We start from the raw sequence: 23,519 nt of genomic DNA, 5'->3' as shown, positions 1-23,519 counted from the left end.
AGCCCTGCGCTGAAGGGACTCTTGTCCTTCCTGGAGCCAGGCCTCGTGGTTCCCTGGCTCCTGTGCCCTTAGGCCACTTTGAGCCTCGTTTTCTAAGTTCTTATCTGTGTCAGGCTGAGCCAATAATTCTGCCCAGAGGTATTTATCTCCATTCTGAGGTAAGGAAACTTACAGTGTGTTGTGCCTAAGTCACATGTCCTTCAAGAGCAAAATGGGGTCTAACCTTGATTTCACCCAGAACCCCGGCGATGTTGCCTCCGTAAAGCTGGTGGGTAACTGTTCATCAGCAGGAGCTCCTGAAACATCCATATTTCTCCAGAGTTATAAACCATGTATTTCCAGGCAAAATCTTTTTACACAAGTAAGCCTTGTAGTTCACAATGTTTTTAATTTTTTAAATATTTTTATTGATTTTACAGAGAGGAGGGGAGAAGGATAGAGAGCCAGAAACATCGATGAGAGAGAAACATTGATCAGCTGCCTCTTGCACAGTCCCCACTGGGGATGTGCCCGCAACCACGGTACATGCCCTTGACCAGAATCGAACCTGGGACCCTTGAGCCCGCAGGCCAACGCTCTATCCGCTGAGCCAAACCAGTTAGGACAATGCCAGTAAGAAATGGCAGGAAGTTACAAATGTAACTCATTAATCCTCAACTGAACATAAGCATATTCAAAGGAAATAATGACAGTCCCTGGTGGTCTAGTGGTTAGGATTCGGCGCTCTCAAAGGAAATAATGTTTGACAATTTATAAAGTAAGAAACATCATTTTCTTAATAAGGATAGTTTCACACTCCATAGAATATTTGTCTCCAGTCCATTCTCTGCTCTGATCTGCACCCTCCTCTCATTTTGTCAACACTCTTAGATTTGGATCAAAGTCTTAGTTCACTTTTCACTCCTCCAGAACTCCCAGAGGCCTGAGCTTCTAGACGAGGAAGGCAGTCTCAATCACAGCATTAAGCACAAGACAGGCTCTCAATAAATGTGATTTGAAACCATGCAAATCACTATGGTGGCAAGCTGCTTGTTCAGGTAGCCCTGCTTTTGAGAATTGGGAAAGGGCCATCTCTGACCGTTTGACAATGGGAACCCAGAATATAGATATGCACCCTGCACACGTAAACTATACAGAAGTGACGTTATGGACTCCTTAGTTCTCTAATAGCTCAGTAGAGTAAATAGTCCTGAGGATCCTGTGTACCAGACACTCTAACAGGTGCTGGATCCAAGAAGCATGAGACCCATCCCACCTTAATGGAGCTCATTTTCTATTGGGTTGAGGAAGTACAGGAGGGTAGATTACATTTTTTCTAGGAGACACAAATTCCTAATCTGGATGCTGAAAACTGTGCTGCTATTGCAAACTAATCATTGCTTTCATCAGTTAAATTTCTTTGCACCCTAGCTAACTTAATGGTGTTTGGGAAATAATCATTTGGGAGTTTGCTTGTTTGTTTCTGTATCACATCTTTCCTATTGGGTGCCAAAGCAGTTGGAGACTAAGTCTTTCAAAATATTTCACCTTTGGGCCCGATTGGTCTGGTTCAGTGGTTGAGCATTACCCATGAACCAGGAGGTCACAGTTCAGTTCCTGGTCAGGTCACATACCCAGGTTGCAGACTCATCCCCAGTGTGAGACAGGCAGGAGGTGGCCTATTGGTGATTCTATCTCATCATTAATGTTTCTATCTCTCTACCTCTCCCTTCCTCACTCTCTGAAATCAATTTTATATGAAGACAGATGAGATGGTAAGAATAAATTATTAAGCATACAACTATCTTTGCATCATAAATTTAAATTGGTAACTTTACATAATGAGAAGTTGAAACTACAATATAAACATGGCATGGAGGGGAAGCTATTGGAGCCCCCAGTTCACTATTTAACCATTATCTTGTCTTTCCTATTTGCTGTTTTGTTCACTGCGACCTTCCATAATTACTTATTTTAATCCATTTCTCCATATGGATATTAATAAACTTTGGATCTTCCATTGAGCCTTTCATCTCAATAGAAGCAAAACAAATTTATTTTCTTCTGTTAGAATTCATGTATTTTTCCATTATTCAAGTCCACTTTTCATGAGTCACATGTGAAACAAGAATGTTTGCAGGATGTATAATTTAGCCTTTGGATCCTGTCCATTTCTCCAGGACCATGCTGATAGGCATGTTAATTAGATCATTCTGCAGTTTTGGAGTACAATTAGACCAAGCCTTAACCAAAGGGAGGCATGACCAATGGAAACTCGGGGAGTTCAAAAACAGAGGCTCTGGTTGGGGTGGGGGAGCGAAGAAGGGGCAGGAATGCTGTAGCCCTACCTCCCTCCTGAGGGTGACAGGGGATTGGCATGCTGATGAGGACACTCAGAGCTAAGGCATAACTTCCAGGGGGAAATGTGTACACTCTGGCCTCCCCACACCCACCCACGTTTTCGGTGTCCTGCCCAATGTTTCAGGAGTTCTGCCCCCATCAGTAACATAATGACACCCAGTGCTCCCACAGCCCTGTCCTCCCCATTCCTGCGGGGAAGGAAGGTGGGCTCCAGGCTCAGCTTCTCCAATAAGGGCCTTCTCTATGCCCAATTAAATCCAGATCCTCAGATCCTCTTCCCTACCCTCAAATCTGACACCCAAATCCCACCTAACCACATCCTGATAACTGCCTGCTCCTCTCTCCCATCTCCAGGGCTATGGTCCCAGGTCCTTTTTCCAGATGTTCCCAAACACCTGACTCCCCAAGAGACCCCAGGAGAGAGACAACAGGCATCGGGGAACCACGTCCTGTGCTAGGCTAGTTCTGGGACCAGAAAATAAAGAAAGCCACGGGGCCCTGGAGGCCGTTATTATATTTGTGACATTGAGGACAGGAAAAATACCGGGTAGGGTGCTTGCTGCCTGACCCCTAGCTTCCTTGGGCCCCTGGAGGCTGTCACTCCCTTTGGAACTAACTCATGACTCATTTTTGACCCCTCTGGTCCACAGTGTGCTCGCTTGGAGAGCACGAGGGTACTTCCTGTTCTCACTTGGAATTGGATCATAGGCTGCATTGGGACATCTCTTGTATTTTCCTTTAGCTGCAAAGTTATGGCTTAACTTTTTCCTATGAGATGTTTGATCTTAGCTTCTTGAACATAAAGAGGGAGCCCTCTGGCACTGGGTGGCAACCTGGGCACGCTGTGAGCATAACCATGATTAGGAGGATCAATTGTTCTCATGTCCATGCTTAGGTGTGGTAGGAAGCAGGAATGGAGATGATAGAATGAGAATATGCAAATGAGCAAGGAGAATTGAGTCCTTTTTTAGGGTAATGGAATATAAAACAATATTTTTTTAAATATATTTTTATTGTTTTCAGAGAAGGGGAAGGAGAGAAACATCAGTGAGGAGAATGAATCATTAATCAGTTGCTTCCTGCACAACCCCCACTGGATAGAGAACCTGCAAACCCAGGCACGTTCCCTGATAGGGAATGAAACCGTGACTTCCTGGCTCATAGGTTGGCCCTCAACCACTGAGCCACATTAATGGGGTTAAAATAATATTTCTTCTTAAAAGTTTGGACATTCCTTTAGATATAAATGATCTAATTTTCTAAATCGATCATCTCATTTTACGTAGGTAAGTGCCCCTCAAGGAGGGGGAATATTGGTGTTACTGTCAGAGGTTTGGACAGAGGTGGCCTTGGAAGGGCAATGGTCTGCAATGGCCAGAAGCTGCATGTGTCACTATCTGTGTCATGCGAATAAAGAACTTTTAACTACTCAGAATGTCTCCTGTCCTTGTTCTTTTGTCTTTGTAATCTCCCATACTGTCCCTTGGCCCCAATAAATACATTCAGTCATTTATTCATTAAATTTTTACTGAAAACCTATCACTTCACGTGTAAGTACTGGACTAGAAGCTTTGAATACAAAGTCATAAAATGCAGTGACTGCCCTTGAGCAGTGCTTCTTCCAAAGAAGGTGATCAATAGCTACATGACATGGTTGGGTTATAACACAGATGCAATGAAAATAGGAGACTCAGAGAGGGCTCCCAGAGGCTGAAAGTAGAATGTGCCTTGGGTCTTGGAAGATGAGATAGCCATATTGGAGGTGAAGAAGATGGAAAAATATTCAAGGCAGAGGAAGTAGTTTATGCCGAGGCAAAGAGGTGTGAAAGAGCCTCATGTATACTGAGAAAGGCATACCGGACTATTGGCATGGAGGGTGTGTGTGTGTGTGTGTGTGTGTGTTGGCAGGTGAGGATGAGGCTGGAGAAGTGGTGAATAATCTTGATGCCATGTCTCATTTATATTTTATCCACTAAATAAGGGAAAATCAGTTGAAGTTTTTTTAATCATGAAAATAAAATTATTAGAGTTGGCTTTAGTAAGATTGTTTTAGTATAAAGAAAGAATTAGACAGGTGGCATTCCACAAGCCCAGAAACCAGAGTCTTGCCTGGACCCTTGCCTACACTTGGTAAAGGCCTGAATTAAGGCAGACAGTGACAATTTAGAAAAAAATTAAAAATTGACAGATCAGATACCCTATTGAATATGAGGGCCAGGGAGATAGAGATGAAATGAGAATTTTTAGGCAACTCCTGAATGGTAGAGAGCACTTACTGAGATAAGAAATAAAGAAAAATGTTTTTGTTTTTGTCACTTGTTGTTTGCAGCATAACATTACTATTTATTGGTACAAGTGGAAGTTTATTCTCCCACCCTTATTTAAAAAACAAAATACCATTTGCACTGATGTAATTTTTAACATCATTGCACAGTGGAAATCAAATGTTGTTTGTTAATTTCATGCCTGTGGCAAAGTGCCCTAATTAAAGACATCCTGCAGTTATTCAAATCTCTTTCCTCCTCCACATATTTCTCTTTCTCCCACAAAACATTCCCTCCACTTAAACCCTCCCAACAGAGAAACACCAATCAGAGTTCAGGCTGGGGCAAGCATGGAGCAGTTCTGGGCTCTGGTGCAAGTATGATTTCTATAAAAAGACATTTAAGAAACAAGGCGAAATGTTGCCATTTTGCCTTTAATGGAAGAGTGGCTAGCAGTTACAGTAAAAAAAAAAAAAGTTTTATTTAAAAAAACAACTCTTCAAGTTCTAGGCAATCACTGAATTTTCAGAAATACACATACAATTTGCAAACCAATAGTTTGTATAAAAATAAACTCTGAATGTGTGATTAAAAAGGAGACCTCCTCCCCAGTCTTTTCAGCTGCACAAATGCATAATAAAAAGGAGGTAGTCTGTCCGGGGCGGGTTCACCCCAGTGCGGAAGGGGCTTTGACCCTGGGAGACAGAGCCTGCTTGAAGCGCCTCTTCAGGTCTTGCATGTTGGGAGAGCGTGGCCGAGGAATGATGGAGGCCCTTCTCCTCTCCCCGCCGAGGCTGTGCAGCTTGCTCACTTCTTTGCAGAGATGCTGAAACACATCACAGACATCTTCATAGTTTTCACTGGTGGAAATTTCAAGGAACAGGCTGCCCAGCTCGTTGGCTAGCTGAACACCATCATCAGTCTGCACCTGCCGGGCATGCAGAAGGTCCCCCTTGTTGCCCACGATGATGATAGGGGCCTTTGAGTCAGGGTGGACCTTCCGGATGTGCTGGTAAAGGGGGCGGATCGACTGGTAGCTGTCATAGTCTGTGATGGAATAGACCAGCAGAAAGCCCTCTGCCCACTGCACGCATTTGGACAGGGAGTCAACCACCTGCATGAGGTTGTCTTGGACCTGTGAGGATCAAATGGAGTCTGATCAAGGAGGCTTTCAGTGGGAGAGGACTCGAAATAACATCAAAGTAAACTTTGAGCAATGGTTGAAAAAGAAATCACTGAATACAGTTTTCAGATTCTGCCCTGCTTCTGCAGAAGGAGGTTTTTGATGTAGAAAGAGCAAATTCTCAGGCAAGTTCCCTGCCTGGGTTATTTTATGAGCTGTTACCAATGCATTGTTTTTAACCTCCCTGCCGGGCAGGTAGTCTGGGGTGAACCTAGGCTGACTTAAGAATGACTTCAATGAGAACTTCCAAATCAGAATGTCACCATTTTTAAGGCACTAACTCAGAAAAAGCAAAACTTTGGAAATAAGCCAAGATAAACATCTATTCCCAAAACCCATAAAAATATTTTTAGCATGTCCTTCTTGAGAATGTTCCAGAAACAAATTCTTTCTTTTCGGTTCTTCCCCGAGACCTTTCCTCCCTAGAAGGGAGAGCAATTAACTTAATCAAGTTACATTCCTGAGCAGGCGCCAAGAGTGTCTGACTGCAATTAGTGACTTGCGGGCACGGCTAGAAACAGAAGCACTTCCGCAGTCCCTGCTGGGGGAGAAGACCCTCTCCAGAGCCCCAGCCAGTGTTGCTATAGGTTCCCCGGCCAGCCCTGGAAGAGGTGGGAGACCCATGCCAGCGGCCTGGCCCTCACAGCTTGTAAAGAGAAGTCCAGCGCCTCTCCCCCTCTCAGAGGTGAAACTATGTGAAAATGATGAGATGTCAGAGGTGGCGCACAGGAGGAAGCAGCCTCCAACACCCAGTCCTTGCCCTCCTGGAAGGTTTCTAACAGCCCACTGACCGGCCCCTCCTGGGGACAGCCCCCTCCTCCCATCCAAACACACACCCAGCCGGCTCAGCGGCTTGCTCAGGCTGCCCAGCGCCCTCGGGGTCGGGAGGGAAGTCCTCACCTGGATTCCCCCGGGGGTGTCCTGGATCTGCAGGGACAGCTGGTCGCCCTCGACACACACTAGCCGTGAGTACAACTTGCCTGGAGAAGGAAGAAGAGTGTGCTTTTAAATTCCTACACTCTCCGCAGGACAAAGAAAACGGAAGCATGCAGCCACAAAAGCAGGGCGGCACATAACTATTCTAACCTGTATTCGGTTCATAATCGCCGATGAATCTCTTGGTTAGGAAGCGCACAATCATTGCTGAAAGTGAAATAGGAAAATCAGGTGAAGGGCTTGGACGGGACCGTCCAACACTCCCCGGGAGAGGCGGGAGGAAGGGGCAGCGGACTCTGCAAGCCCCGGGGGAGCCCCGTGGTCTCTGCGCCGCTGGCGGCGGGGACGACTGCCGGTGCTCGACCTGCTGCACCGGCCCTCGTTCTCCAGCGGAGCCCAACCCGGCGACAGCCCACCAAAGGCTGCCGGGGAAGCCAGAGGGAGGGGATGTGCGCGTCCCCCCTGCGCCCGGTCCTCCTCCCCGGCCGTGCGCTCCCGCTCCTCCCCACGCCCCGCCGTTCGGCCCGGCCCGGCGGGGCGGGCTCCGCCCGGTGGGCTCCCCCAGGCACTCACCGCTCTTGCCCACGCGGCCGGCGCCCAGCACGGCCAGTTTGATGTCCCTGGGCAGGAGGTAGTCGGAGGAGGACTCGGGGATGGGCGCGAGCAGAAAGTGCCCGGACATGCTGGGCGGCCGCATGGAGCGCGTCCGGCCGCCGAAGCACAAGCCGCGCAGCGAGCCGCGGCCGCAGCGGGGTGGCTGGCGAGCGGGAGCGCGGGGACTCGGGTACCGGGGCCGGGCGCACCGCCGCGCTGTCCCCGCCACCGCCCGCGGCTTTTAAAGGACTCCGCTCCGGGGCGCAGCGCCGCCTCAGGCTCCTCCCCTGCCCCGCCCTCCCCCGGGGTTGGCGGGCGGGAGCGGGAGGCCGACGCTGCGGGCTGGCGCACTCCCCGCCGCCTGACGCTCTGGGTTCGGGGACCTGCGCATCTCAGGGCGCCCAGAAGCTGGAAGTGCAGGCACTGTCCCGAGAGTGCGGGGCGGCCTCTCGCCGGCCTAAGCCTGAGCCCGGTGGCCTCCTCCAGCCCGCAGAGGCCATCCTGAGTCAATAGACGAGGAAGGGAACCTGAGATCAGAGTTAGGAGCTGGAGGAGGAAAGGAAGAGAGAAAACTGTTTTCAGTAGGATGTTTCTGCCAACAGTGGGAGGTAAATTCCTGCCAAACGTTGCTTCTTATTTTCAAAAGGTGATGAGGGATGACAATATTAGGGAAAAGGGGATGGGAGAGAGCTCATAGTAGCAGTACAAGGGAACGGTAGTCACTGTGACCAGGCTGCAGATCTGTGAAGGCCCCTGGAGGCATTACTACTTGTTTGCTCCTCAGCTGGCACTAGCGGCATTGACTCATCAACACTCCCATATGCATTCCATGGGCTAGGGGGCTGGAAGCTCTGGCTCAGGACCTAGGCACTTGAATCATGCGAGTGCTTCTCTATTCATTCCAGTACTGACTTCCAGGTGTAAAGTGGAGTTTAGGGTGAGGTGGAGAGTGCAAGAGAACACAAAAGAGAAATATGGCCTGGTCATGGGTTTCTGGGCCCACCCTGGCAAGGCAGAGCCTTGGGAGTTTTACCTTATGCTTCTGGCCTCCTGCATTCCAGCCTCTTATGTCCAATTGCCTATTAGACACCCTTCCTTTACTCACTCCTCCCTCTATCCTGGTTGAATTAGCTAGTTTTTGCTGCCTTAAAAAAAAAAAAAAAACACAAATACAATTGGCTTAAAACAATGACCCCTCATATTTGCTCACATGTCTAAAGATCAATGGGGTGGTTATCCTACACTACACCAGTCCCAGCTGATCTTGGCTGGCTCTCTCATGCCTCTGCAGAGCTGACAGGGCTTGAGGAACTGGCATTATCCTGCACCTGGCTGCCAGTCAGCTGTGATAAGGGAGGGACAGTAATTGAGTCACATGTCTCTGCTCATCAAGCAGGCTAGCCAGGGCTTATTCTCATGGTGGCTGAGAAAGGTTTCAAGAGAGTGACGAAGTGGAAAAGGCCTCATGAGACCTAGTCTCAGAGATGAACCCATCACCTTTGCTCTTTTGTTGGCCAAAGCAAGTCATAACGCCAGCTCAAATTCAAGAGGTAGGGAAAAACACTCCACTCCTCGGTGGAGAGAGCTGCAGAGGCACTGGAATGCAGAGGGGTAGAGAATGGATCCATTTTTTTACAATTGACCACACTAATGAATGTGCTCCATCACCCTGTAGCCCATCCTTGACTTTCACTTCCACATCAATTGCCAACTTCCATAATTTCTACTGCCTCCATTTCTTGGTGTCTCCTCCTCTCCACCCCTACTTTCTTCATTTTTCAATTGAAAAATTCTGAATAATCTTGAATAGTTTACTTGTTCCTCCCTTGGGGAAGCTTCCTCTGACCACTGCTACCATCCATAGGCTTATTTCCCAGTTACTCTCAGGGCACACTTAAGTGTCACTACTTCCTGGTGGAATATTTGCTTCATGTTTGTCTCCAGGAGGGCAGGGACTCCATCTTGTGTCTTTAGTATCAAGCACATAGTAGTACCTGGGACTTACTAGCTTTTGAATAAATGTTTGTTCACTGATTGACTTTCTAAAAGAACAAATGGTGTCTTCACTGTATGAACTGGAAAAGACAGAAATCATGTGTGTAAACATTATCCCAGTACTTTAATTTTGAGAGTAAACTGTTCTCAGGAGCAAGTGTTCCAGGAAATGTACTGGGATGAACTGCCATATTTCAGTTGTACTGACTTTTGGCTGTTCACAGGCAATCTCCTTCTGTTAAAACTTCAGTTTAACTGGGAAGACTTGAAGCAGGGCACCTCCTTCCCTACCGGGGAAAAGGCACCCATAGAGTTACTATTTACAAAACTTTGAAACTGTTAGCTTCCAGGGGTCCTTGAGTTCAGTGATAGGGGTCTGGTTTGTCTCTCAGATTGTCTTGGCCTTTCCTTCTTGGATACAAAATGGCTCCTGCTTCCCCAAACATTAAGTCCTCATTCAAACAGGGAGGGAGGGCCTCTCTTTGTATTTTCTTATTGTGAAACTAGAGGCCCGATACATGAAAATTCATGCACTGGAGCGGGGAGAGGGTCCCTCAGCCTAGCCTGCCCCCTCTCAAAGTCTGGGAGCCCTCAGGGGCTGGAGGTGACCCAGTGATCAGGGGAAGGCAATACCCCCATCACACTTCTGCTGGCAGTGCAGCCTTGGCTGGCCCAAGTTACCTGAGCCTCAGGCAGCTCTAGGTGGGGGGCTACCATCCCCATCCAAGACTTATCTGCACCTCGGGCTGGCCCTGGTTAGCTGGGGGGCTGAGGGCAGGTCTGGCCGCACCGTGCACCTGCCACCACCCACCCAGTTAAAAGGACTGGGGGACTCCAGAAGGGCTGAGGGGACTGGGCACCGCCATCTTTGTGAGGGTGTGATGGTCAATTTGCATATTCCCTCTTTATTAGATAGGATGATCCTCAGAAGAACCCAGCAGACTTTCTCATATCCCAATGACCAGAACTAAGAAGCTGGAAGTTCATACAAGTATCTAGCAAAAAAATAAATAAAAATTAATAAATAAAAAAGACTGGAATTGCTGTGACTAAATTGAACAATCATAGTTCCTCCACAGGTGCTAGACAGTTGTACCTGCTAAAATTCAAGGAACAGACAAGGGATCTATGCCGAGCAGCTGTCAATGTGACCTGCCACAAACACTTGACATTCCTGGAGTCTAAATGCAGACCTTTCTAGGGAAAAGCCATTTCTTGGTTGAGTCTTGTGCCTATCCCTTCACTTCATTCCATTATACATTCCCAGTCCAGAATAAGATCACTCAGTAAGGAAGATTCCTAAGACTGTTCTCTGCTCAGGTGATAATTACATTCCATTTTGCAATTACATGGCAACTTTGCTAGGTGAGCTCAAAATGTTATTCCACTTTTCTTGGAAAGCATTTGCAAGTACACAAAATAGTCCATGACATTTTAATGCAGACAATATATTACTGAACTGTGGAATTATAAATAGCCTTGTGCAAATTGTTGCTGCTTGTTTTTCATTTGGATTTGTGTCATTATGTAAAATTGTGTGACTAAACGTAACAGGCATGCTGAAGTGGTTTTAGAAAGATAATAGAAATGTGTAGGCAGATAGGGATACACAAGTCCATGGGTATTTAGAATTGTGGACAGAATCTGGAATATGCAAACATCACTAGCCTTAGAAAGTTACTTACCCTTTACCAGCTAAATAAGTTTGATTTCTAGACCTCAGTCAAAACTTCGCCAAGAGTCTGTCCTCTACGAGCTGAAGAATGTCCCTTCGCCCTAGCCCTGGTTGGGTGGCTCGGTGGCTGGAGCATAATCCCGTACACACAAAAGAAAGGTTGTGGGTTTGATTCCTGATCAGGGCACAAACCTAGGTTTCAGGTTCAATCTCCTTTCAGGGTGCTTAAAGGAGGCAAAGATGTTTCTCTAACGACATATCCTCAGGCGAAGATTAAAAAAAAACACCACTCTCCAACCACCATCCCTAAAATTCAGTATCAATTACTGCTAGAAACAGCAAGGCCAGAGCCTGGGGGTAGTTCCTCCCCATAGAGGTAGACTCCCACCTGACCCCCCATTTTCCCCAAATTAACTCTTTTCCAGTCTCTTCATTTGTGTGCGGCCTTCTCCAGAAACTGGACTCTGAACAGGAATCCTGAACCACGTGGAACGTGATAAGGGATCCCACAAATTACCTTTCCTGTATGGCCTAAAATTGAATATTGGTTATAGGAGACTCAGAGACTATCTTTTGGTACTTTGCCCAGAATAGGAATTATGCTTCTGTCTTATACCAACTCCCTACCTTATTTCAACTGTCAAAATAATTGAAAATCTACTCTGTAAGGCTCTTAAGTGCTGGCACAAAAGACAAAGAATAGCTAAGTTTCTATTATAAAACATTTACTAAAAAGACAACAAAGTACATAAGACACTCCTGTCTGCCATCAGTCATCCTCATAAAGTTTATTATAATTCGAAAATTAGTTGAATTATCAAAAAAGTCTAAATCTTAGTTCTCCCTAATCTTAACCCTATGAAACTGGCAAAATATCTTCTAAACTGATGTTCAGACGAGATTAATAATTTATCCAGTCAGAGTCATTCAGTAGTAGACAATCCAACCCGATTTCAAATCTTGGTGCAGCATGGAAAGCACTTTGGTCATGTAAATGGAATGACAAAACAGGTTGAACTTAATCTGAACCTTCTCTCTCAGGAGCAAAATATGCAATCACATATCACTTAAGCTAAGCCATTACCTCATTTAGTAGAGACAATAAAGAGGACCCTTTTTCCATTTCTTTTCCAATCCAAATGATTTCCATAAATTCTATTCTTGCTAGGAAAGTGGGTATGAAAGCATTTCCCTACACACTTCCCAGACTTTTGCATTTGGGGCTTTGTGAGATGGCCTGTCAATTGCTCCTCATTCTACACTTTTGCTGTTTGAAAAGCATTATAATGCAGAAACTTGGTTGGCTGCTTATCCATTCCTTGATACACTTTCCATCTCAACAGGAACAGCGGCAGATACTGCCTCGTTATTATTCATAACCAAGCAACTTGTCTAACAGATTAGGTGTTTTGCATGAACACCAATTTTTTTCCCCTTTAACTGGGGCTGGGTTGAAAAAAATGCTATAAACATGCCTATTTCAAATAAATTCAATTAATTTAAAATTCTCATGTGAAAAGAATGAAAAGCCTACCTTGTTTATATCTTAGCAATTCTTATAGCTATTTAGCATTGTTTTATATTTTAGCATTTTTTCCAACCCAGTCCAGAGAAAATGCTAATGTACATTAGTGGGAATATAGGATAGGAAATCTAATTATATTTAGCCACAATTTTTAGAAGACTTCAAAAAGAGTGTGCTATATTTTACTCAACCCTCGGGATTGGGTTCATCTTAACAAAAACAGAAGGCCTTAAAAGATACCTGGCAAGATCAGAATTAAAAGTTTAAGCAGCCATGCAACCTCCTTTACAGTCTTGACTCTTAGTAAGAACAGGATAAAAAGTTCTATAGTTAATATTGTACTTTTTTTCATATTCAACAAGTGTAAAATGGAATTGTATAGTATTGCACTTACAAACTTACAATCCGTCATGATTACTCATTTAAAAGATCCTGAATTTCAAGGCAGGGACCATAATCCTAGCATATTAAAAACTCAAGAGACTTTTAACTTAGGTAATTCATCTAATAAAACTTTCCAAACTAATCTCTACTTGCAGGACATTCAGATGGAGCTGCCCAGAGTTGTAAATATCAACCGAGCTTCAGAAAGTAAGCTCTGAAATCTAAGTGTCAAGTATATTAGGGATGACCATGACAGAAGTCAGTAGTTCTCAAACTAGAATATGCATCTTAATCACCCAGAACGTAAGTGCTGGACCAACCCCAGAATGACTAACGTTGTTCTGGTACAGGTCTGCATGTTTATGCAGCCAGGTGGGGACCCATACTTCGTGAACCACTGGCTTAGAATTCTACTCATAACAAATCATAGACAGACATGAAACATAAAAGAATCCAGAGTGAGAGGGAAGTCATGTTTAAGAACTGGGGAAAAGATATGTTAGAAGCCCTTGGAACTCTGAAAAAAAAAAAAAAGGCAAATATTTTGGGATAAAGTCCAATTGAAAAGCCTCTAATTTAATTAGCAAGTGTTTGGTCAAATTTTGAGTAGTTTCATTGGAGTGGTGGAGCCAGAGCCATATTTGTAGTGGGCCTGGGAAATTTAAGATAACAGAGAAAGGCACAGGAAAAGCTGTTAGTTTTACTTGCTGGTGTTTAAGTCTGTATCTAAAGTTAAGGAAGCAGCAGGTGGAAAGGGTCAGGCACGAGATATCAGAAATAATCAGTGAAGACATAAGGCAGAAACAAGAGGCTATTAGTACCAACTCTTCCCTCTTCTGTCCTACACTCCTTTATACTCTATTTTGCCTTGAAATGCTAGACAAGATATTCAGGAAATGCAATTTTAAAATATGCAAAGTGAGACATTAGTTAAAAATGATTATAACTGGGCAGTGGTGCCATCAAAGATTGGAAAACAGCCCTAGCTGGTTTGGCTCAGTGGATAGTGTCAGTTTGCAGACTGAAAGGTCCTTGGGCCAAAACCGGTTTGGCTCAATGGATAGAGCATCGGCTTGGGGACTGAAGAGTCCTGGGTTTGATTCCAGTCAAGGGAATCTCATCAATGTTTCTAGCTCTCTATCTCTCGCCCTTCCTCTCTATACAAAATCAATAAATTAAAAAAAAAAAAAAAGTCCTTGTATTCAATCCTGCTCAAGGGCACATTCTTGAATTGCGGGCTTGATCACCAGTAGGGGGCGTGAAGGAGGCAGCCAATCCATGACTCACTTATCATTGTTTCTCCCTCTCTGAAATCAGTAAGATTTAAAAATTTTAAAAAACATTAAATAGGAATGGCAACTGAATTCATAATTGTTCCTGGTTGCTTCCTGTGATAGGGAATTATTGACCAATATAAGCATGTTTAAACACAACTATCACTAGATATAAACCTGCTAAGGACTAATATCCATTTGACTTATAGACCCACTACTATAACACTTCACTGGAGAAATCTGAAGGCTGTTAATATTGGGCTTACTACCCATTTATAGTACTGACTTAAGTTATAAAAATGAATAGGTTGTCATTGAGTCTGTGAGTAGGGAAGAGAATACTCAGAGGACTGTCAGTTTTCCTGTCAAATAAACTGATACTATTGCTACAGGAATCACAGAATACTGAAGGCAGCTAGGATAAGATGTGATCAATTCTTTTTTTTATGTTTACCATATCCAAGTAAATATCTAGGAAGAGAACTTAAATGTGCTCCCATTAGCTGAAGCCGGTTTAGCTGTGGTAGAGCGTCGGTCTGCGGACTGGAGGGTCCCAGGTTCAATTTCGGTCGAGGGCATGTACATTGGTTGTGGGCACATCCCCAGTAGGGGGTGTGCAGGAGGCAGCTGGTCGATGTTTCTCATTGACGTTTCTAGCTCTCTATCAATCTCTCTTCCTCTCTGAAAAAATCAATAAAATAAATTTTTAAAAATAAAATGTTCCCATTAATATGAAGCAATATAACATTAGAGATTAAGACCTGGTTATGGAGCCAGACTGCCTAGGTTTGAATCTTTGTCCCTGTGGCCGTGGGCAAGTTGTGCTTCAGCTTTCTTTTATGGAAAATAGGCAAAACATAGATTTTCTGAGCAGTTTCATGAAAAGTGGAAGCAACTCAGAACTCTGTAACTCACAACGAACAAGTAGCAGGCTTCAAAGGCAAGTTTCTGATCCTTAAAATAGGGTACTTAGGCTAAGTAATCAATTTTCCTTGTGCTTAACTATAATGCAACAGGTGCCACTTCCTAACCAAAGGAGTACATTCTTTGTTGTAAACCACTTCATATCTTTTAGCAATCCCCCTCCCCCAAATTCAAATACTGAAGCCATCACTCAACGAATTAGGACAGAGTTTTCTTTTATTGATTGGCTGCATCCTGCATGCCCCCCTACTGTGGATCGAGCCCACAACCTGGGCATGTGCTCTTGACTGGAATCGAAACTGGAACCCTTAGGTTCGTAGGCTGACAAAGGTCTATCCAGTGATTCAAACCAGTTAGGGTGAAGTTTTCTTTAATTATTCTTTTGGGGGGAAGGGACGCCACACTTCCACTCAATTAAAATAAACATTATCATCAGCACAGAAGTCTTTATTTTTTCCCACTTATGCCATGAATTCATAGGGAATGGGTTCCAGCAGCTCAGGCTCCTTTCCATTGGTTCTCACAAAGTGTGCTTCTCTGGGTGGAGCAGGCTATTTAAAAAACAAGACAACAGAATAATTATGTTAAGAACTGTAACTCATTTCAAAGTGCTCTCAGAACCAATGAGGTAACATACACTGAGTGGCCGATTATAATTTAATCCGGCCACTGAGTGTATATCATATATCATATATAATAAAAGGCTAATATGCAAATTATTCCCTCGACCAGAAGTTCAACCAGCAGGCAGGCTGGCCAACTGCCCATGTTCTAATCCCCCTGGCCAGGCTTGCTGGACCCCACCTATACACAAATTCATGCACCAGGCCGCCCCCCCCCCTTACACACACATACACACCGGACCCCACCTATACAAATTCATGCACCAGGCCGCCCCCCCCCCTTACACACACACCGGACCCCACCTATACAAATTCATGCACCAGGCCGCCCCCCCCCCATACACACACACACACACACACACACACACAGACTCTGAGTGGCCAGATTATTATGTGTTCCAGATTATGCGTTCCGAGATCATAATATTCTGGCCACTCAGTGTATATACTCAATGCTTTAACTTTACTAATTTTCATATAAAATTATTACTGAGCAATTTTCAGTTGTCATGATCAACCAAAAAACCCTTTGTTGAGCACTCACCTGACGCTTCAATTGAACCCAGGTACCTTTCTCTTTGGCTTCCTTCTTTTTCTGATCATTTTCCTTCACACGTTTCAGGAAGCTATCTCGGCTCTTAGAGTGCTTAATATGCTCAATACGTACATTAATTCTCTTAGCAAGAATCTTGCCCCTGGAAAAAACAGAAATCCTTATAAATGCTTCATAAAAAATATAACCAAATTCAAAAAAACTTTTGGTGGTTTCATTTATTAAATAAACCATGAACCCTTTATGCACAGATAGGATAAGTTAACAGACCCCCCCCCCCCCAAATATTAAATAATTTAACCTAAACCAGATTGCTAATAACATTTGTACCTTATTAAACTTTTTTAAATTTTAAACTAGAACTAGTTTTTTAAGTAGCAGGCTTCAAAGGCAAGTTTCTGATCCTTAAAATAGGGTACTTATCTAAGTAATCAATTTTCCTTAAGCTTAACTATAATGCAATAGATGCCACTTCCTAACCAATGGAGTACATTCTTTGTTGTAAACCATTTAGCAAAATCCCATTAAATTCAAATAGTGAAGACATCACCCAATGAATTAGGAGTTTTCTTTTTATTGATTGGCTGCCTCCAATCAAAGATTCTTTCTAATTACCCTCTTCATTGTGAGTTACGTACTAGTTCTGAGTTGCTTCCACTTTTCATGAAACTTTGCTCAGTTTAAGCTAGAACTGCCTAATACCAAATACTATAAGTCTATTTTGTTTCCTCTGACAGGATACAAAACAAACCCACCCGTCGGCTTGAGTTTTAAAAGGATATTTCCTTTGCCCCACTTGAATGACCAATAAAGACATTAAGCCCAATTGGCAAAGTGCAAAGGCAGTATGAGGGAATACGAATCAAAGAACTATTATCGATACATCACTTACTTAACTTGCTTGTTCACAATAATGCCCACTGCATGCTGGGTGACATTGTAGACTCTTCCGGTTTTGCCATGGTAACATTTGTGGGGCATTCCTTTTTGAACAGTGCCCATTCCCTGTTAAGAAAGAAGATAAATATCACCTCAGCAAGTGCCTCCTCTTTTTAAACCCTGACTTTTATTAAAGTAACTAAAAGATTTTTTTCTCTTTTAAATGGCAACTCAAGAGCTTTCAGAGCCGGTGAAATGCATTTTTCACATTGCTTTGAGCAATCAAAAAGACAATCATCATTAAGCTCCAGAGTACCAGAATACACTCAAATATGGCTTACAAAAGAACATAGCTTTCGCTACTTTTATTAGTAATCTCACTAAGGTATCCAGTATCGCCTCATGTCCCCTATATTTTTATACCTGCTGTTAACAAGAGAAAATTCTTAGACTCAAGAATAGCACTTCAAAAACTGGTTTTAAAAGTAAAATTAAATTAGCTGTTCAAAGGCAATGGATTTTTCCTCACTTGCGAGGATAAAAAGAGCCAACAGCTGCACTATACACTAGTTTTCATACTGTTAGACTAACTTTTAATGTTATTTCCCCAGTTTTACCTTGATGTCCACAATATCACCTTTCTTGTAGATTCGCATGTATGTGGCCAAAGGAACAACTCCTAAAAACAGTAATATCAAGATTAAAAGTCAAGTCAAAAAATATAACCTCACTAGTTTTCAACACACTCCCACCTTTGATAGTGTACATTTTTAAGAGACTATTTTTGTGGACTTTAGAGAGGAAGAGGCAGAAACAGTGATGGGAGAGAGACTTGCACTGACTGCCTCCTCCACTCCACTCCTGGTTTGAGACTGCACCTGCATGTGCGCTCTGAGAGGTACTGAACCAGTTACCAGTCGCATGGGAGGGTGCTGCATCCAGAGTCACTCCAGCCGGGCAGTTACGTACATTTTCATTTTATTTTAAAATATATTTTTATTGATTTCAGAGAGGGAGAAAGAAACATCAATGATAATGGAGAATCACCAATCAGCTGCCTCCTACATGCCTCCTACTGGGGAACAAGCTTGCAACCCAGGCACGTGCCCCTGACTGGAATTGAATGGGGACCCTTCAGTCCACAGGCCAAGGCTCTATCCACTGAGCAAAACCCGCTAGGGTAGACGTCGCTAACCGGTGGTCATCTGTGAGGTCCAAAAGGTTGGCAACCATTGCACTAGGGCATATGTACATTTTTAAATCTTGCTAGTTGATAATGTAAGTACTATAAAAAATTCATGCTTTTTATTACAAAATTAAGTTAGGTAGGTGGTTAATTTCTACTAGAATACATTATATTATCTGCATCTCAGTGTGTTAGCATAGCACAAATGTATACCATGGTTGGTTTCAAAGAGGACAAATCTACTTACCATGTTTTCTAAAAGGCCTAGAGAACATATAGCGGGTGCCTCTCCTCTTTCCCTTTGTGTTAGTCATTTTGGCGAATTACTGAAACTAGAAAATATAAAATAGTTAAATACAATGGCAAAATTACTAGCCCCTTTAAAAACAAGAAATTATTTAAAATATATATATATTTTATTGACTTTTTACAGAGAGGAAGGGGGGGGGGGGGAGAGAGCGAGCTAGAAACATCGATGAGAGAGAAACATCGACCAGCTACCTCCTGCACAACCCCACCGAGGACGTGCCGGCAACCAAAGTACATGTCCTGACCGGAATCGAACCTGGGACCTTTCAGTCCCCAGACTGACGCTCTACCACTGAGCCAAACCGGTTTTGGCAAAACCCGTTATTTTAAATGGTTACATCTCAGTAGCAATGCCAGAATTGGAAAATGATCTAGAAAGCTGACTCATGAACAAGTATTTCTTACAAAAGTTTAAAAAACATCATTTTAGCGAGTAAGATCTTTGCCAAACCTGCATAAGTTCTGTAACAAAACTCAGTTAAGTAGCAGAACTGGATTTTAGAAACCAAATCTGTTAAATGAATATAAACACACCAGAACCCAGCCTAGAATGCCAAGGGCTTTGGAATTACTAACTAGAAGACAGTTTATTGTTGGAAAGCATAACAACTCAGCCTTGCATTTTTACTTTGTGGAATAAACCCCTTTTACAGCAAACCTAATTTTTGTGTGACTGTATCTCTTGCACAAAAATCTATTAACTGACAAAAATCTCCAACTCTTCATATTTCTGGCTGTTCACACAATTGCTTTCTAGGTAATGTATGAAGGATAGGATGAAGGAAAAATAGACTTAATAACCACTGGCCTAATTTTGACTAAGGTTCTGCCACCTACTTTCTGGGAGACCTACATTTACTCCCCGGTTCTTGCCTTTAACAAGGGGTTAATACTTGACAATGAATTGAGGTAATGGCTACAAAGCACTCAGCAATTCTCACATGCAAAGTGCTTACTAGTAGAATTCATCTATAACCATTTAGAATGGAACCTTTCACTTTGTGTCCCCAAAGGTTTCAATTGCTTCAGGTCATCTAAGGACAGAATTACCATTTACTGACAATGACTACAGGCAAAATATACTCAAGTCTGGTTTCACTTGTTGACAAGAGTTCTAACATAAACTGGTCTCTTAACTCTCCTTAATCCTAAAGATAAATGACTCCACCAGAGTATCCTTTTGTGCGGCAAGAAGATCCCAAAATATGTAACCTAACCACCAAAGCCAAACAAACCAGTGGCTACAACAAATGCACCCTTTAACTTTGAAAAGCAACTAAGAATCTATTAAATATTAAGTTCACATAAACTTGTGTTAAATTCATGAACAAGGAAAGATGCTCAAATTGGCAGGATCAGTAATGGGAGTGATATTTGATTCAAGCCCATGCTGCTTGCACCAGACCCATCTTCCCATATGAAAAAATTCGTTGTACATCACGACCCAAACTGGAACCCACTATGGGATGCAACCTGCAGTTTGCTCGGCACAGGTAGCTAGACAAAAAGAAATTAAGATCAAGCGTACTCGATAACTTTTCCCCTAAAATTTCTAAATCAGAGTTATTCGGAAGTCCATTCATTCAACATAAGATGGCCCAGCATTGATAAAATAAAGCCTGAAACAAAATGTTTTCCTTTCGTCCAACTGCGACCTGGAGCCAAAATTAAAAACGGGAAATCATTTCATGCACCAAAGACGAATGGTCTGGAGTTCACTGTCCAGGACGACACAGTTCGAACCTATTCCGTCCTCCAGCCACGAGGCTCCCACACACAACCAGGCCTCGCCGGAGTTTTAAACCCGTTCCTACGGTCCCGCAGTCCCAAACCCGCAGCATTACAACAGATTAGGGGGAAACACATCGAAAAGCTTAAAAGGCATCACACCACGCGGCCCGACCCCACAAAGCTTGTCCGCGAAGGCCCGGGACGGTGGAGCGAAGCCGTGGGGACACAGGTTCTGAGTTTCTTTCCAACTGCCCCGCGCCGCCTCACGCAGGGGACGCGGCCTCCTCCTCCCGGAGCCTGGCCCCTGCGAGGCCGCGGCCCCGCACACGGGTCTCAGCCAGGACCCAGCCCGGCGCCGCCGGCCGCACGCCGCTACCGGGCGGGAGCCATAGCTCCGCCACCCAGGCCAGAGGGACCTGACAGTCTGCACAGTCTCTCTAGGGCCCCAATACACAGCCTCCAAGGCCTCCAGGTTAGGACTCACGTCTGTATAACCACGGCCGTCGGGAGCCACGCGCAGGGCCAACCTGGAAGATGGCGGTTCCGGCCGGAAAGGAAGGAGGCGGGGCTGCGGCGCACGTCTTACAAGGACCCGAGAGCGCCCGCGGCGCTGCCGGAAAGAAACGCCAGCCGAGAGCGTCTCTTCTGGGACTAGGGGGTCATCTGTGAGAAATAAAGAGCCTGTCAGGATATTTCTCTTTCTTGTGAAAAAGAAGCGATCGACCCACGTAAGCTGACACTTGGATCTTGCCAGACAGCCCGGAAGGGGCCTTCAAGGGCGTCACACACTCGCCGCCGCCCGAGCGCGCCCTACGTCAGAAGCCACGCCGGAAGCGGACGCCAGGGAGCCATTCCTGCGGCCTGAGCTGTTCTTGGCGGCTTCTTCCGTAGCTGCTGTTTGTAGAAATGACGACATGGGCACAAAAAACAAATAGTTAAGGCAAGAATAATATCCAGTTTGTCTCTCAAAAGTCATTTTCGCCAGATGCGTCAGAACATACTGCGTGTATGTGCATAAATGATACAACCACTTTGGAAAGCAGTTTGGCAAAATCTAGTGGAACTGAAAATATTCAAGTACTAAATCCCAGCATTCCGTCCAACGTATATATTTTATAGAAACTTTGATATGTAGATAGCGGTAACATATCAGCACTGTGAGTAGAAGCAAACACATTATGGGATAGTCATATGATGGTATATTAAATGCCCAGAAATAGGACCAGGCAAATTTAGGTGAAATTTACCTGTGAAACCATCTGGTCTAGGAATTTTTTAAAAAAATATATTTTATTGATTTTTATACAGAGAGGAAGGGAGAGAGATAGAGAGTTAGAAACATCGATGAGAGAGAAACATCGACCAGCTGCCTCTTGCACACCCCCTACTGGGGATATGCCCGCAACCAAGGTACATGCCCTTGACCGGAATCCAACCCGGGACCATTCGGGACCATTCAGTCCCCAAGCCGACGCTCTATCCATTGAGCCAAACCGGTCCCAGCCTGGTCTAGGAATTTTGTTTGTTGGGAGTTTTTATTATTATTATTATTACTGATTCAATATCCTTAGCAGTTATTAGTCTGTTTAGATTTTCTGTTTCTTCCTGATTCAGTCTTAGAAGATTGTAAGTTTATAGGAATTTGTCCATTTCTTCCCGTTCAGTTTTTTTTTTTTTTTTAATATAATTATCCGTAGTATTTTCTTACAACCCTTTGTGTTTCTGTGGTGCCAGTTGTCACTTCTCTTTCATTTCTGATTTTTTTTGGGGGGGGGGGGAAGGAGGGAGGATGGTCCTTTCTCTATCTCTTGATGAGTTTGGTTGAAGTTTTAACTGTTTTGTTTACCTTTTCAAAGAACTAGCTCAGCTTCACTGATCTTTTCTGTGTGTTTTTAGTCTGTACTTAGTTTATTTCCATTCTAGTGTTTATTATTTCCTTCTACTCACTTTAGGCTTTGTTTGGTCTTTTTCTAGATTTTTTAGGTTTAAGGTTATTTGGAATTGTTCTTGTTTTTAGAAAATATGACTGTATTCCTTTGAATTCCTCTCTTAGAAATGCATTGGCTGTGTCCACTTATTGTGAAATGCCCTTCTTTGTCTCTTGTACAGCCCTTGTTTTAAAGTCTGTTGTTTTTTTTCCTACGGATATTGCTAGTCCAGCTTTTCTTTTCCATTTGCTTGAAATATCTTTTCCCACCCCTTTACTTTTAGTCTCTGTGTATCCACTTAGCCTGCTTCACTTGTTTATCTGCCTTTCCCCATAGGCATGTGAGTTTTTAGTCCCTGCTATTAGTTCATGATCAACCATTCTCAAATGCATATTCATTAGTGTTGGCATTTCCCACTGCAGTTCCAGAGTTAGTGTGTTAACAGATTAAGGGGAAAGACTCCGTAAAGACTATTCTCTGTAAAGTCTATTTCACATTTTTCTTTGATTATCAAATCTTTTATCTCTTTACCTTTCCTTTAGCTGATGATGGTCTCATTTTTATTAGTGTATAAACATGCTCTCTCTGGTTTTTCCTTCTAAACCCACCAGTCTCTCCTTTCTGGCCCTAATTGAGCTCATTTTCCATTCCACCTATGGCATCATATTTTCTGCCATCAAGCTTTATAAAAAAGAATCATATGGCCAAAACCGGTTTGGCTCAGTGGTAGAGCGTTGGTCTGCAGACTGAAAGGTCCCAGGTTCGATTCCAGTCAGGGGCATATACATAGGTTGCGGGCACATCCCTGGTAGGGGGTGTGCAAGAGGCAGCTGGTCGATGTTTCTCTCTCATCAACGTTTCTATCTCTCTATCTCTCTCCCTTCCTCTGTAAAAAGTCAATAAAAAAATATATATTTTTAAAAGAATCATATGAAATTACTGTATTTCTACATAAAAAATTGTAAGATTTCAGCAATGTACAATTGTTTTACCTAATACAAGAACACTGTTAACTCTTCCTTACCCCCCATTCTGTTTTTATTTTATTCTGGCTACAGTTCCAAGTGCCACCAAACTGCTCTTGTCAAGGTTATCAACTGCTTCATATTGCCAAAACTGAAAGAGTTTCCCTGTTTTTGTCTTAATCTCTCTGTTGGCCACACCTTCCTCCTTGACACTACTCCTTCAGAACACTCCACAGGCTATTTTACTGGTT

At 43.7% G+C, this 23,519-nt stretch overlaps 2 protein-coding genes, 1 long non-coding RNA gene and 2 other non-coding genes across 9 annotated transcripts; all 5 read right to left on the bottom strand.

The window, feature by feature from the left end:
* Positions 1–3,846: 3,846 nt before the first annotated feature.
* LOC118728977 lies at positions 3,847–13,971 on the bottom strand. Its single transcript, XR_004991077.2, has 3 exons — positions 12,997–13,971; positions 11,547–11,553; positions 3,847–3,876 (listed from the first exon to the last, which is right to left on the bottom strand). It is a non-coding gene; the product is annotated as an uncharacterized LOC118728977 (long non-coding RNA).
* Positions 5,020–9,812, bottom strand: RASL11A (RAS like family 11 member A). 3 transcript variants are annotated; one of them, XM_045588465.1, is made up of 5 exons: positions 9,436–9,812; positions 7,297–7,863; positions 6,874–6,930; positions 6,688–6,767; positions 5,020–5,739 (listed from the first exon to the last, which is right to left on the bottom strand). In XM_045588465.1, the coding sequence occupies exons 2-5, from the start codon at positions 7,418–7,420 to the stop codon at positions 5,272–5,274; spliced, it is 729 nt and encodes a 242-aa protein (XP_045444421.1). In that variant the 5' UTR covers positions 7,421–7,863; positions 9,436–9,812; the 3' UTR covers positions 5,020–5,271. The 3 variants fall into 3 exon arrangements, with proteins under 3 accessions (XP_045444421.1, XP_036312026.1, XP_036312027.1); XM_036456133.2 differs by having other exon boundaries at positions 7,297–9,812; XM_036456134.2 differs by lacking the exons at positions 7,297–7,863; positions 9,436–9,812 and adding an exon at positions 7,055–7,245.
* Positions 13,972–15,447: 1,476 nt separating the features above from the next.
* On the bottom strand, positions 15,448–20,972 carry RPL21 (ribosomal protein L21). 3 transcript variants are annotated; one of them, XM_045588466.1, is made up of 6 exons: positions 20,860–20,972; positions 18,583–18,667; positions 17,767–17,828; positions 17,163–17,275; positions 16,262–16,412; positions 15,448–15,645 (listed from the first exon to the last, which is right to left on the bottom strand). In XM_045588466.1, exons 2-6 carry the CDS (start codon positions 18,647–18,649, stop codon positions 15,556–15,558), a joined length of 483 nt encoding a protein of 160 aa, XP_045444422.1. In that variant the 5' UTR covers positions 18,650–18,667; positions 20,860–20,972; the 3' UTR covers positions 15,448–15,555. The 3 variants fall into 3 exon arrangements, with proteins under 3 accessions (XP_045444422.1, XP_036312028.1, XP_036312029.1); XM_036456135.2 differs by having other exon boundaries at positions 18,583–18,661; positions 20,903–20,965; XM_036456136.2 differs by having other exon boundaries at positions 18,583–18,661; positions 20,860–20,934.
* Positions 16,990–17,118, bottom strand: LOC118731079. Its single transcript, XR_004991778.1, has one exon. It is a non-coding gene; the product is annotated as a small nucleolar RNA SNORA27 (small nucleolar RNA).
* Positions 17,386–17,456, bottom strand: LOC118731035. Its single transcript, XR_004991737.1, has one exon. It is a non-coding gene; the product is annotated as a small nucleolar RNA SNORD102 (small nucleolar RNA).
* Positions 20,973–23,519: the final 2,547 nt, after the last annotated feature.

This window comes from Pipistrellus kuhlii, unplaced genomic scaffold (genome assembly GCF_014108245.1).
Source record: "Pipistrellus kuhlii isolate mPipKuh1 unplaced genomic scaffold, mPipKuh1.p scaffold_m20_p_3, whole genome shotgun sequence".
Taxonomy (NCBI): Eukaryota; Metazoa; Chordata; class Mammalia; order Chiroptera; family Vespertilionidae; genus Pipistrellus; species Pipistrellus kuhlii.
Note: the sequence above shows the minus strand (reverse complement) of the source record. Positions and strands in the feature narration are given on the sequence as shown.